This window comes from Rhodamnia argentea, chromosome 1, assembly GCF_020921035.1.
Source record: "Rhodamnia argentea isolate NSW1041297 chromosome 1, ASM2092103v1, whole genome shotgun sequence".
Classification (NCBI taxonomy): domain Eukaryota; kingdom Viridiplantae; phylum Streptophyta; class Magnoliopsida; order Myrtales; family Myrtaceae; genus Rhodamnia; species Rhodamnia argentea.
Genome location: NC_063150.1, coordinates 31558662 through 31573872, shown reverse-complemented (window position 1 = coordinate 31573872; position 15211 = coordinate 31558662). Strand labels below are relative to the sequence as shown.

At 39.9% G+C, this 15211-nt stretch overlaps 2 protein-coding genes across 6 annotated transcripts; both read right to left on the bottom strand.

The window, feature by feature from the left end:
- Nucleotides 1-2727: 2727 nt before the first annotated feature.
- On the bottom strand, nt 2728-5905 carry LOC115743953 (serine--tRNA ligase). The gene is made up of 9 exons (XM_030678992.2): nt 5692-5905; nt 5526-5596; nt 4977-5138; nt 4790-4895; nt 4417-4610; nt 4161-4264; nt 3893-4076; nt 3598-3777; nt 2728-3229 (listed from the first exon to the last, which is right to left on the bottom strand). Exons 1-9 carry the CDS (start codon nt 5822-5824, stop codon nt 3020-3022), a joined length of 1344 nt encoding a protein of 447 aa, XP_030534852.1. The 5' UTR covers nt 5825-5905; the 3' UTR covers nt 2728-3019.
- Nucleotides 5906-7495: 1590 nt separating this feature from the next.
- On the bottom strand, nt 7496-14395 carry LOC115743957. Of its 5 annotated transcripts, XM_030678997.2 has the most exons (11): nt 13473-14395; nt 12589-12822; nt 11837-12115; nt 11296-11415; nt 9953-10594; nt 9807-9875; nt 9495-9656; nt 8850-9066; nt 8410-8754; nt 7854-8016; nt 7496-7802 (listed from the first exon to the last, which is right to left on the bottom strand). In XM_030678997.2, the coding sequence occupies exons 1-10, from the start codon at nt 14199-14201 to the stop codon at nt 7898-7900; spliced, it is 2916 nt and encodes a 971-aa protein (XP_030534857.1). In that variant the 5' UTR covers nt 14202-14395; the 3' UTR covers nt 7496-7802; nt 7854-7897. The 5 variants fall into 5 exon arrangements, with proteins under 5 accessions (XP_030534857.1, XP_030534856.1, XP_030534858.1 ...); XM_030678996.2 differs by having other exon boundaries at nt 7496-8016; nt 13473-14394; XM_030678998.2 differs by having other exon boundaries at nt 7496-8016; nt 9807-9872; nt 13473-14394.
- Nucleotides 14396-15211: the final 816 nt, after the last annotated feature.

Genomic DNA, 15211 nt, shown 5'->3' with positions numbered 1-15211 from the left:
TGAGATCTTGAGATGAATTTCTGCTTCAAGTAGTGCTATCATCTTGTCATTAGAATTACCATCCGAAAGGTCATATTCAGGAGGCTGTTTCTAGCGCTCTTAATGATTGCGTTTATTGAAATCCTGTCGACCGGATTCTCATAGCATGCTGACTTCGAAAGTTATTTCACCATTTGCACGCTCTCCAAACTGATAACAGGTTTTAGATCTTCGGCCCATTCTTTCTTTTTTTGCGCTTTTTAAGAATTTCCTTCTTCTGGGAGGCAGGTTTGGTTTGGTTTGGTGAAGTGACTTTTTCATGCACTCGTCCTTTTTTTGTCAATCCATCAGGTCAGTGCAAACTGAAAAGCTACCCGACTTTTATTGGGGTTTGGAGTTGAAGCTACTGAAGCCCTTGAAGTTATCGAAACTTGTTTCGGTAGCTCATTAAGCATGGTAACAAGGAAAAAAGAGGTAACAGGTATCAAACATCTTGGTTAGAAAGGAGATATGCAATGTGGGAATTACCAAATCCTACACAATAAAGAGGACAAACATTTGTGACGCATTAACCCAACGATGACGCGACATGTCATATGGTTAGGTGCCCCTTGCTGAAGCAAACGACCACCAAACACGCTCGTTTTCCTCTTCAAAGTCGAAAGTGGGATGACAAAGTGATGGAGAGAAAAAGACATGTAGCCCCATAGTGTCTGCACTGACTGGACTTAAGCATGTTGGACTTTAGCCAGAGGGGGGATTGGAGAGTAACGGGGAGAGTCAAAACAGGACCTGAAATTGAGGTCCCTTCTATGACCAATTTGTCCAGGCGGTGATTGGTTTAGCTTTTAGAAAGATTTGACGACTTTTTGGCCGGACCTGTTTGGCATTCAATGACTCTAGACGGCATAGACATATTTGTCAGATCATGGAACATTATCAGACATAATGAGTAAATTGAGGAGAAAAAACCAAGCACTTGTGAATTGAATTGTCAACAAATGAAGCAGCAATGGGTGTCATTATTCTATTAAGAAATTTCATTCCCCTGGACAATGCAACAGGAGCAGTTGACAATTCTTGTTCATCCTCCCTTAAAAAACTTCTTGCTTCCACAAACAATATAGGACCCTAAGCCTTGTCATTAACCTGACACCCTTTCTGACTTTGCTTTTGAGGCGTAAACACAGAGCACATTCAGAATCACCATGCCCGACGATTCCAAGTTCCAAGTGTGCTGCCTGCTGTTGATTTTCTTAACCACTTCGGCTTTGAGCACCGAATTGTGTTTTGGGACTCGGCATGTGAAGGCGAGCGTAAGAGGCAAAGATACTGTCCATACAAGGAAGATGACGACGACGACGATCCCAGCTACTGCAACGACACAAGTTGGAGATGAATTCCTTGCTGCCGAAAAGAGAAAAGTACCCTCGTCACCTGATCCACTGCACAATTAGTAGATTGGCGTAAACGACGCCTTTTATGGATCTCGGATAAAGCCATACCTTGCAAAGGTGGGGATACAAGGCATCTGATGCACCAAGTAGAAGAGCTTCTTGTTCTTCTTCTGGCCTTTCTTGAATGGTTGGTTCATAAGCAATTTTGTTGCTACCTCAGGTTCAGAATTTCACACGACAAGAAAAGTTTTCTAATCTGGATATCATTTTTGTTGCATAGTATTAAGCAAGATGCGAAGATGAATGCCTTCCATGATTTTTTGAAGATTAGAGAGTGGTCCGACTAGTTGATTATTGAGAACTCTCTCTCTCTGAATTCTTCATTTTCTTTTTCTGCTGCACAGAGCAGAATACTGTGAACTCAATAACGACAGTATCTGTCTTTATTTTATTTTTTTATATATATCTGTATATCATCTGTTAATTAACTATAGCAGGTTCAAGGTTCAAGAAATAAGTATCAAGATGTACAAAATCAAATACAATTTGCTAGTAAGTGCTATCAAATTGCCCATTTGTATACTCAAGCCTGAGTCATTCTACGATTGAACGAAGAAGCGCCTTCTTTTGCTTCAAAACATTGAAACAATTTTACCAGGGCCACATTTGCTGTTTGCTATTCGATGGATCTAAGACAGTCACTACCGTAAAATTTTCAAGTAGCAAACGAATCAAATTGGTCTGAGGTTGTAAGGACTCTCTGTTTACCACGGTATCTTATCATCATCATCCAACCTTATATTGTCGGCAATTCCCTCAAGCCTCTTTGGCACACTTCAAAAAGGTACCTTTTCAATTTAAGCGAACTGATTTTATGCTGCCACGTAACAAATGCTAAGCATCCTTTTCCCTATCAAAACACTATGCAAGGCATCACAATTGAACACTTCTCCAAACGCTACAGATGCCGCCATAGCAAGTCCAAGAACGTTCATGTTGTTGCAGTTGAATTTCCTGAAGCAGGTCTATACTCTCGATTCTCAAACAAAGCAGCTTATTCCGGTTCCTATCCAGAGTGAACCCTTTCTCTATGTAACATTAAAAATTTAACTCAAAAAATTAGCCAACAAGGCACTTATTCTCTGAATCTCTAGGATTTAGAAGTGGTCGGATCACGCCCTCTAAACAGGCTCGGCATCAGTATTCAGTATAGTTATTGCAGGTTTGGACTAAGAACTGAAATGGGCTATGCAGGAACTTGAAGCATTTCGGCTTGGACAGAAGAAGTACACCAAAATGATTGTGCAGGCGTCCTAAAGCCTATACAAGGAACTATAAAACCTAACCAGCATGAAGCATTTCGGCTTGGACATTAACCATATGACCAATCACATGAGAGAACATTCACATCCATCAAAAGACAAACCAGAATCCACATCCGACATAGAATGACTATCAAATTTAGTGATAATACTAACAGGACTGAAGCTATCTAGTTCATGGAACATTTAAGCACGTTTAAATTTTGAAGCTCAGCTTCCTCGGTGATCCCCAGGAACAGGGGCCACCTAAGTATTTCAGTTGTGAATTCCAATAGAATATGGCTCATAAAATTCTTGTCAACATTGTCTAGAAAATGAAAGCTATGCTTTAGTCTTCTTCCCTTTAGTTTCTGTTGCAGGTTTGGTCTTGAAAGGCAAGAATGTCTTCCCACCCATGTATCCTCTTAAAACTTCTGGAACGTCAACTCCATCTTCTCTCTGGTAGTTCTCAAGTATGCAGCAAATTGTCCTCTCAGTGGCAGTCAGGGTAGAATTTAGTAAGTGGACATATTGCTTCACTTGCTCATTGCTCTGACAGATTGCAAAAGGAAAAGGAAGGAAAAATCAGAGAGACAGAAATTGCATGCAAGGTGTTTTTTGCTTAAAAGTATGTTGTCAAATCAAAGTACAGACTATTGACATTACTAGCAGAACAATCACTTGCTTCCAGTCAGCCGAAACCATTAACCAGAAATCCCTAGTAGATCCATCAGAGTACAATTTGCACACAATATAACATGAATAGACTTGGACAAAGAAATTGAAAGGACATACATGATACTCCTCAAATACACCTCCTCCTCTAATGTTCTACCCCAGTGAAGCCTCCCTCACTAGTTGTCACAAATAATCATTTCCATGCATCATAAAATTCTTAAGTGCTAGCTTACAAGAGTTACCTTCTTCTGACCATATCGTATTTCCAGTCTCCTTGACTGATAATCAGTACAGTTCGAACAGGACACAAGCTCTCTGTAAGTCTGGGATGCAGGAAACCAGCCCTCAAGATCATACTTCTTCGCAGCTGCATCATTCAGAGCACCAGAAACAATTGCTACGACTTGATATGGGATCTTAAGCTGCAATAACAAAGAGACACCAGAAAGTGAATCAGACATACATGAACACAAGTTATTCATGAGGACAGCACTCCTTCAATGTTAAACATAGTGCAGCAAAGGTGAAAAGTAATACCGCCTGGTAAAACTCCTCAGAATTTTTTATCATTTCCTCATGCATTTCCCAAGACTCATTGCCATTTGGGCTGGTGAGGCAAAATTGCTCCACTTTCTCAAACTGATGAACTCTGAAAATTCCTAAAGTATCACGACCGTGGGAACCAGCCTCTTTGCGGAAGCAAGACGAATATCCAGCATACCTGGTCAAAATTCCAATACAGTGCAAATCTGATCAGAATGATGGCCACACCAAGCGACGACTAATAATCACAACATGACCGGACCTTATTGGTAGCTGGGACGGATGGATCCAATCATCAAGGTGATAAGCACAGAGCGGCTGCTCGGCAGTAGCAATGAGATATTTATCATCTCCCTCTCCTGTTACCTGATTGGACATCATTAATCAGTCCCTACAGATATGTTTATAGAAGCCGTACCAGTTATAGTCTCATTGGAACTTTAGTCACTATTACTCCCCAGATTATGCATCGCAACAAAAAGAGGGAAGAAATTGCGACAGTATTGCTCATCTGTTACCTTGTAGAGTTCTTCATCAAATTGTGCCAATTGAGCACATCTTGCCATGATATCTTGTTTCATGAAGAAAGGTGTTTGTAGGGCAGTGTATCCCCTTTTCTCCAAGAAATCCAGGCCAAAACAAATCAGAGCTTGATTAAGCCGTACTCCATCACCCTTTAAGTAGAACCCTCTACCCCCAGCAACGTCAGCACCTATATAATCCAAGCATACTGAAATTAACGGCACAGAACATTCGTGACAATAACTTTGGAGAGTAGCATTAGAAAGTGATAAATAATTAGAAAACTAGTAGAAACCTCAACGCTTGTGACTTTCAAGCACAAGTATATTTTTCAATGGCAGTACACAACCCTAAGGGTACTTCTGATACCTTTTTTCAAATCTGCAATTTCAAGAAGATCCACAAGTTCAACATGGTTCTTTAGCTTGGGCTCCAGCCTTTTTGTTCCCCAGGTCCTAACAACTGCATTATTTGCCTATAAATGTTTGAAGTAAAGAATCACTCTAAACTTGCACAAAGTATCAGAACATCACTTTCAACTAAACAGGCCAATTACCTCATCATTGCTAACAGGTACAGAATCATGCACAAGGTTCCCAACTATTTCGAGCCTTGATTTTAAGGCCATCCAAGCTTGACGTACTTCAGCTTCTTTCTCGGCCGTCAACTTCTTGTTCTCATTGGTATTCGCGATCATCTCTGATGCATCCTCACCGGACTAAAAATGCACAGCGTCATTACTCATTGAGTTTTATTCCACAATCTATACATAGGCAATGCAGATTTCACAATAACCAAACTAAGCCCAGTCTCAAAACAGTCAAAAATTGAATACACAGGGAAGACTTTCTTTCGCCCTTAAAAAGATTGTCGCACATGGGTAACTGAGTAATCTGCAAGCACGAGTGCTTCCACAAAAACACTGGAACTTTTCAGATCTATCGCAACAAACACGAGTATGGGAGCAGTCAAAATGGACAAAAACTCAATTTTCCAGAATCTATCTAGGTTCCGTGGCAATAATAAGGTCCACCGTCCAGACCTCAAGAGCATAAGAAATAGGGGAGACAAGAATGCGCGCGTGTGGCAAGGATATGGAACTCACAATTTTGAGCTGAGCCACTCGCTTGTTGATTTTGTTGAACTCCTTTCGCAGATTCTCGAGCTCAAACTGACCTGAAATCACAATCACACAGAAGTGAAAACAAGAAGAAGAAGAAGAAAAAGCCGCGCGACGATTCGGGGTGAAACGCAGGGGAAACAGCCATTACGCTGGCGCCACTCCTTGTCGAGGTTGACGATCTCGTCGACGAGATCGACGTTGGCGAAGCGACGGCGCTGGGACTCGCGGATGATCTCGGGGTTGTTCCCTTTGTCTTCCCTGAACAGATTGATGTCCAACATTTTCACCCTCTCTCTCTCTCTCTCTCTCTCTAGGGATGAAGACGAAGTGTGAAATGAAGGGCAGGAAAGCTTCTCCGCTGTAGCGAAACCAAAGTTGTCTAAAACCCTACGTGGAGGTTACGCTTAGGATACTGGCTTTATTTTGCGAAAACATCAAGTTGACTAGATAATGTTTCCTTATATGAATAGATTGAACGGAAATTCCAAATAAGGGTATAAAGTAATCACATTTTCTCAAAAAGGGCATGATTTGAATTTTTATTTCAAATAAGGATCTTAAGTAACATGACAGTTTTAGATAATGATCCGAAGTGGCCGTGGAGACTAAAATAAAGACCCGATCTAAAGGGTTTTTTCGTCATTTTACCTTCTTTATTTTTTGACCTTTTTCTTTTGCTTTTATCTATTATCTTTTTTTATATACAAATTAAAAAAGAAATTGAACAAAAAAAAGGAACATACACAAGCGGAGCCCTCCCGTTTGTGGCCGCGGCCCCACCGCTTGGGGGGGTGTCGGCAAAGGCCGGCGAGGTCACCGGCGCCTTGGCGAGGGTCGGTGACCCCGTCGACCAGAGGCCAGGGCCGATAGGCCCTTGCCCGAATCGAGAGAGGGGTCGGGCTCGACTCTCTCCTAGTTCAGGCTAGGATCGCCACCCTTCGTCAACGCCCTCACCGGTGGTGTGCATGTTAAGTTACTTTGACTCGCGACGACACATAGTTCGCATGCTAGGTTCATTTAATTAGAATTGCATGTTGGGAAAAGAAAAGGGTTCGGCCTAGGAAAAGACTAGGCGTCGTCATCTTGACATGTAGTATAAAAGTTAAGTTAATTCACATGTGTATATAATTTTCATGTTAGTTTAGTTTAGTTAAAATTGCATGCTTTTATGGTTACGATTTTGCATGGCATGAACCCCGTTACAATAGTTGCATTTAGTGTAAAGTTTGCGTTTCATGCATTGCATCATTAATAGAATCAAAATCCCAAAATGACCCCTTGTTTTGGCATATTTATTTGTCTTGATTTATTTGGTATTAATGTTATTAATTGCGCACCCACATGACCACCCTTTGTATGTTAGTAAGTTAGGGTAAAATTAACCCAAGTTGCCTACAAAAATAATTTTAAAAAATGAAAGAGAAAAGTACTGCAAAGTTTTAGAGTAATCTAGCGTAATCAAATCTCTAAACTCATAATCTGCTCGTAGTAATAAAGTATTTCTCCCGATACTTTTATTTATGTTTCTAATCGATATACCGTAAATAGATTAGTAGCGACTTTACATAAAATTTTTTTGCATGAAATACTTGAACCATAAGTCATGAATTGATATGGACTCCAAAGAGTCCGAGCTAGGTTTAACAACTTAGTAATTCATTAGTCCGAATGGAATTTTTAGATCGCGACAACTCCACTGTTTGCTTCTTGAAAGATGAACGGATTAAAAAATATTCTTTACAAAAAAAAAAAACAGATTGAAAAATATTTTCCTAAAAATAATTGATTAAATTGCTTGTAAGAATTAATTAACAAAATATTTTCATTATCAACTCTAGAATATGCTTAAATATTTTCGTGAGCGATGAAAATAGTTTTCGTTCATACATTTTCGAAAGAGATACAAGCAATCATTTTTCAAAAATGTTTTCTAAAATATTGATTTTTTTCGTGAAATAAACAGACCTAATTATAAAGAACTAGACAGATTTTTGGAGATCAGAATCATCAAATGTCTCCAACACAAGGGAAATACACAATGCACTGAAAGTGGTGCAATCCCCATCTCATTTTCACTCGAAGCACTTGTATTGTTATACGGAGAATGTGGCAACTATTCAAGCCGACTATGCTACAACAATTCCGACCAATGCTACAACACTCATGACCAAAAAGAATTTACTTTGGAGAAGACTCTCCTCCACCCTAATTATGGGCCTAAGAGAGAAAGAATGGGAATGAATTTCGGCCACACTAAGACGCCGTATAGTGCGTACTTTCTCGGAGCATTTATGGTTTTTGCCATTGATGCCTTGTTTGTGGGGAATCAGAATGACGGACCGGCAACCGTCGCGTCATGATCCATGAATCTTGATACACGGCAATTCTGGAGGATCACGGCTGATCAAATTTGCCCATAGATTAGCAAGTTTGAGAAAATATTGCTCCTCGTCCCAGACGATCATTTTCATACCTGGCTCAACAACAGCAAGTAGCATTTTAGAACCAAAATTAAGGTTTCAAGAAGAAGATTCAACGTACTTAGCCAGCCAAAGGAAAAGAAAATGAAAAAGAGACAACCTAACAATAGGGAAAATGCATGGGAATCCCATTCGAGAACTTTTACTTTCAAAACAGCATTCAGATGCAACAGATAATCTTAGCAGGTCAAGTACTTGCACGAAAATGCATGGGAATCCCATTCGAGAACTTTTACTTTCAAAACAGCAATCGGATGCAATAGATAATCTTTGCAGATCAAGTACTTGCACGCTATAAGTGGCAGTACTCAGTGATAACAGTGATCTTGGACCAGACCAAACCCCCTGATGGATAAAGAATAGATTGACGTGTAGTATTCACATACCTGGCACTGTTCCTGGATTCAACAGGGACAAACGGCAAACAGGTTCTTCGCAAGAAAAAATAGCCTTCTGAAGTACACCTACATCGAGAGTGTAAACATGTTTGATGGACTCCAATAAAGCCTTGACGGTCTCCTCATATTGGAACTCCAGAGGATCGGATATGCTTTGAAGAGCTTCTTCGAGGCCTGAACTGGACCATATAGTAGTACATTCATCTAAAAGAGCAGACATGCCAGAGAAATCTCTATAATTAAGAAGAATCCATGGTTTGTATAACATGGCTGAGGCCCCAAGAACTCCGACGGCTCTGTAAACTTCTCCAAGTGCAAGTATATGCTGCTTGCCTAAATGAAATCAAAACAACAGCACATAAAATTCGAGGCCCAAAGAAACTCTAGTTGTCACTATCTTTATCGTTCTCGGTATAGCTATAATGTACCTTCTTTGTCAGATAAAATTTGATGGGAAACATTCTTCCCCAGAGCTTGCTTCCATATTAAGGCTCCATGCTTTAGCTCTCGAGCACAAGCAGAGATCATCTTAGACCATGTGGAAACATATTTAGATTGCTCCTCAGCTGATCCGAATTTCAAGATTTTGAGTACCAAGGCTACATGCCTTAAGAGTTCAACCAGTGACTTTAAATCTCTCTCTACCTGCAGACAAACAAGATACTGCTGCTGTTAAGTTCAAGACCCAAACAACGACCCAGTCAGAGGTTAACTTTTCATCGCAGAACCAACTTATGATACTGATTTTTAACTTTAAAATTAAGCTAACTGTTCAGACACACAAATAAGCAAAGAAAAAAGGGAGAAGTTTATCCATTTTTAACCACTACATTTACAGAACAATTGCATTGGCAGCCTGGTACACAGATCTCGTAACAGGGATTCTATCTCGGATTACTTGCAAGGCAACAAAAATGTTCAGGCAGGATTGACCCAAAGAAAAGATAGATCATAGAGTGTGCAATAATCACTATCTTACAAGTATCTCAGTTGCAAATAGATTTCTGATTCGAGTTGATTACAATTAGCCAATGCATGTGATCTTCTATCAAGCACAGACAAGAAAGTCATACCGATGACAATCTACTCGACAAGCTATACTCTGCCTCAATCACATGGAACTTTTCACCAGATAAGACTTCAAGAAATGTACTGATGCTGATATCTCTCTCAGATATATTATCTGAGGGCAGTTGCAAGAAAGAGTTGTTTGAAAGCAGCTCATCATGAAGCTCCTGTAACAAGAAGGTTGAATAAGAGTTACTCCACATGTGTTGAAGCAACCGCAACAAAAGAACTGAAACAATTTTACGAATTGAAATGCGAATAGAATTGATATAATGGTAAGGAAGAAACTAAAATGATTAATTTAGTAGACACAAAACCTGAATTTCCTCATCATGAGCTTTTGCCTTCGCATTTTCACCAGCAAGATCAACAGGGCCCTGTGCCTCCTGACAATAGCATATTCTCAACGTTCAGGGTTCGAGCAACTTCATAACAAAACAAGCAAGTCATTGCATGAACAGACCTTCAGCTGATTTAGACGGCGGCGAGCAACAAGGCACAACTCATCCTTCAAATTGCCATAGAATTGAACAAGATCATCAGGTTTTAATTCAATGCGAAAACTTTGAAGTGAATCCATGGGACTGGTCATAGAGATTTCTGCAGATTTGGTCCCACAATAGACATCCTCATGCTCCCAAGAAATATCTTCTAAGACGTTTAAATTATTATTTAATCTGGACACTGGCACAGTGTGGCTTGGATTCGACCCATCGATACTTAGCCATTGAGTACTTGTGCCAAGGCTCTGAGGTTCATCTCCTCTTGGTGTATAGGCATCCTGAAAATCCCAATCACCAAAGTCGTCCTCTTGGATTGCTGAATCTGGTTCCAAATTTGTCCAGGTGGTATTCAGTGCACCCTCACTCAGCTTTTTAACATCAGCTGCAGGAGCATTCGGCATGGATTCACTGTACAGACTGGATATGAGATCATTGATGGATGTTCCTGGAGTTAGCTTAGTCCTATCTCTTGTATCAGGTGCAGGTTCTTTGATAAAAGCGTCTCCAGGAACAATTGTATCTTCTTTCTCCAAATCTTCATCACCAAAAAGAGACAGTGGCAGGGCTTCCTTTTTCCCATTCCCTTGATGTTTCTCATTTTTCTAGGAAGTAAATGACGAAAAGTCAACCAACAGAAGTATCATGTGAAAGAATCCAAAATTTAAATCTTCAAAACGATACTTCCCAGCTACAACTGATACCAAGGATTTAACCTCCATTGAAGGGCATTCTTTCCGCCAAAGCAAAAACTCGTGAGAAATTGCTGCCATTTCATTTATATGTGTACATTTCAATTTGTAGCTCTGTGTTGTATAATACATTGTGGCATCTAATATCAGACAGAAAACAAGAGGAACAGCTAAAGAATGATATCTGCTGCAGAACCTAGGAATTCAATGTCAGCTGGAAGTCTAGAGACAGGTCGACTATTGAGCATTTAGGTTGGAACAACCAGATCCACATACATTATAAGGGTCACAATAGTAAAATGTCAGCGAATATCTCGAGACATTATTCTTCGAGTCACTGATAACTCACAATTGACAGGGGACACTCTGAGATGCAAAAAAAGGCGTAGAAAAATAATGACTTTGGTGACAGCATGCTTCAATAATTTGATTTAGTTCCTTAAAATGCACGATTAAGTCCTAAATAATGAATATTACCGTAGGCAATTTCATCAACTGCACATTTATATCAATTGATTTCATGGGAGAAATCATGCATTCCCCGCTATCCTACTAACTTTATGCGCACGGCATACCTAGTAAAAATTGATTAAATCACCAAAAGAGACAAATACCTCATGCTTTGATGCAGCTTCTGATAAGGTGTCCTTAAATTCCCGAAGATTTTCAGCAGAGTTAGCACTCCTCTCCATTGTAATTGTCTTTGCTCCGTTATCAGCGAGCTTCAGATCATCCTGGCATAAAAATTTCAGAAAACAAAAAATTTAGTGTCTTAAGGAGCAATGTGTGAACTTACTTGCGGATGTGATTTCATTGAGAACACGTCCATAGATTTCCAGACATTCTTGACAAAGTTTAACACTTGGTTTGATTTAGTTAATTCTACTCCCCAGAGTTGTAATTGTCATTCTGCTAGCTTTCTGAAAATAATTCTGTCACAGGATCATTTCTCTTTCATAGACAATCATGATACAATACATTGAATATAATCGCAATCAAATCTGTCTCAAATTCAACGGAATCTAACAAACATATTCAAAAGTAAATTTGATTTCTAAACATGCATTTTGCAGTGGCAAGTGGAATAGATAAAGAGAGCCACCAAAGAATTTAATGAATTCCACATTCATATGACTCATATAAGTGATGCAGTACCTGAGAACTTGAACCAGTTTCTGAAGATGCACACCTAAAGTCCCAATCGTTTTCCTCAGTTTCGGCAACTCCATCAAATTTATTGAAATTAACTTCATGATTGGTGCCTTTCAGGTCAATCTTGGGACTTGGGCTCAAGTCATACACAGAATTTGACATGACAAATTTATCAGCAATCTGCTTTGATGAGACAAACAGATCGGATTGTCCGTGTGCACTGTTGCTAAAATCAAAAGCGGCTTCAATCGTCTGCGAACTTCTGAATGTTGCCCCATTACCCTTCGGAAAAAGAAAATCCGGGATTTCAGCAGATATTATCATGTTTCTATGGAAAATTTGTGAATGCAGAATCTTACAACTCTGGTAGAGATCTTTGTTTGCAATGCAGGGAGAAATGAAATAAAACTATCAAGCCATAAATTCCATATTGAGTTCCACTTGATTGACATTCATTGACCACTCAAACTTCATGATCCGCTTATTTGGACTGGAACCAAATCAAGTTATATCCACAAAAAGAACACCTACAGCTAATGCCAAATTTTTGTACAGTCAGCGAGAAATGATGATCTTTCTGACTTTTCTGCAAATATCTCAATTCTAATGTATCAAGATACAAATCGCCCATGTGAAGAGGAATTCTAACCACGTTACTTTCTTCTTTACCCATTCAAAGTTGAATGATGTGCAGTCAACTACGAAATAAATAGCACATACACTAATACACGAGATTAGAGAACTTCTAGAGTTACCTTACAGTTCTCCTGATTAAATTGAGTTCCAAATTCTGCACCTTTGAATTCCCAACCAAAATCGTTGCCTATATCCTCCTCTTTTCTAACAGAATCAATAACAAGCCCATTAATGCCTGACTTCAGCATGTCGAAGTTCGGAGTGGAAACATGTAAAAAATTCCAACCATTGCCACTCGAAATGGACACGTTCACATTCTCAGCTGCATCATTCTCAACTTTGTTCTGCTTTTCCTGGTTAAACAGATGGCAGAGATGTGGGTGTATTAGCATCCGGAAGACAAAAGGAGGAAAAGTGGAATCTACTTAGCCAATATGATTAGGCACTGCCAAAGACTAGAATTCTCAAGGGAAGAACAAGAGGAAAAGGGGCACATAGAGCACGTGTATGATAATGATGCGTAGAGGTTGTGCAGTGATTGCAATAGGCAGGCACAGGTAATAAAATGCAACATCTTCTAGATATTAATGGTCCATGCAACCGAAGCTTCAATTGGACACGCTTATCAGAATAGTGGTGGCCCCAAAAGGTGCGGACGTTCTTCATCTCCAAATTTGTGAAGCACAACAATGCACCCTCAGCCAGCAATGGTTCCTGAGTCTAAGTGGACAGAATGTATGATTTCAAACATCACAAGGCCAGTTGTGGACAGTGTCGGTTCCCCCCCAGAACTGTTTGATACAAATATCCTATACACAATCTCAACCAAAAGGAGACAACTTGCATTTTTCCTGTGAGCAGTTGAGCCACTTTAGGATCATTTCCTTTTTCTTAACTTTAAATACATCTTTCGAATTCTACCACTTCTGATGACTCGTAAACTCCATCAAGACTTCAAACTTAAAATGAAAAACCAAAACAAACAAATATGTCAAGCCATTACCTTAATGTTCTGGTCGTCAGACACGCTTTCCGCATCCACAAACTTAAATTCCCACTCTTCATCATCAGCTAACTCACCATTTCCGTTAAGCACAGAGGAGTCTATTCCGTTCGAACTCAACTTCAGATTCGACCCACTTTGAGCTTCAACGTTCAGATCCTGACCGTTTACCACCGAGTTTGCGTTATGGTCCGTCTCCGTTCCATTTTGATTACCGACTTTCGGGCTCCGATCATACAGATTAGATAATAATTCGTTCAATCCGACACCGACGTTCAAATCGGAACCCCTCTTCACCGAATGACCATTTGCAAGCTTTGACGCGTGACTAGCATCGGCCACTGAAGGATCGGCTGCGTCAGGTTCTCCCTCATTCTCCTCCTCTTCCCCGAATATCGACAACGGTATAGCTCGCTTAAGCTTCAGCCACTGGGCATCCGGTGAATTCGTGCTACTTGGCGCCGGAGCACAGGCCTGCGGTTCTACCGATCGATCTGCGAAGAAATCGGGCATTTTCGCCGACGATCTCGAGTTGCTCGAAGGATCGGTGATGGGTTTAGAAGAAGAGATCGGACCAAAGCTGACAAAATCGGACCAGTCGTCGTCGTTCTGAGAGGCGGAGACTCGGCCGTTGCTGGAAACGGAGGCGGCGGCCACGGAGCTGGTGGCGAAGGCAAAGTCCCCGAAGCCCTCGTCGTCGTCTTCCTCGACGTGGATGCCAGCTGCCATGGGCGAACCCGAAGAGCGAAAAGGATTGGGCTTGGAAGCTCCCGAGCGATCGCTCGCTGGGGGCGATTACGGACGTGCTTTCGACGTTTTCGATTGCGCGCGTGGTTTATGGTGGTGGCCAGCGAGTGCGCCGTGCTTGTGCGCATGCTGACCTGGACTTTGGGGCCAAGCATTGTGAAGCGTTTCCTTTCCTCCTTTATTTTTTTTGTAATTCTGAAATTTGCTATTTTTTTATCCTTTTTTTGGTCGGTTTTTATTTTTATTTCGTTAATACCACAAAAACCCTCAAACTAGTATATCTTTGATAAATTTACCTCAAATTATTTTTTTGACCACCAAAAATCTTAAATTAGTACATTTGTGACAAATTTACCCTAAATTGGTACACCTATAACAAATTTACCATATATTAATTTTCGTTTAATCTATTAGTCAAATTCCCGAGTTAAATAACACGTAGCAGTTGAGGGGTGTATCAATTTAGGATTTTTACCCTCTATTTATCACAAGTGTATCAATTTGAGATTTTTCATGGTGTTAACATAATTTAACAAAGAGCAAATTTGATAAAGGTATACCAGTTTGAGATTTTTTATGGGGAAAAAAATTAGTTTAGAGTAATTTATCATATATATACAAGTTTAGGATTTTTTATGGTAAAAAAAAAGTTATGGGTAAATATGTCACAGGTGTACCAATTTATGGCTTTTCATGATAAAAAAATAATTTATGGTAAATTTATCATATGTGTATCAATTTAGAATTTTTTGTGGTATTAACTTTTTTTTTTGTCCCATTGAAATTTGCTATTAAGTGCCATTTTTTTTTTTTTGGGTCCAACTGTTGAGTACCATTGAATGCCAAAACTCTTGGCAATGCAATCAACTTCTAAAATTGATCGATAAAGCAACGGACGGAGGAAAATAGAGAAAATTTACAAGGGTAATTTATTTCAGTGAAAAAGAATCTTTCAAGAATTAATATTTCAAACCTTTACTCGATTCGTTTAT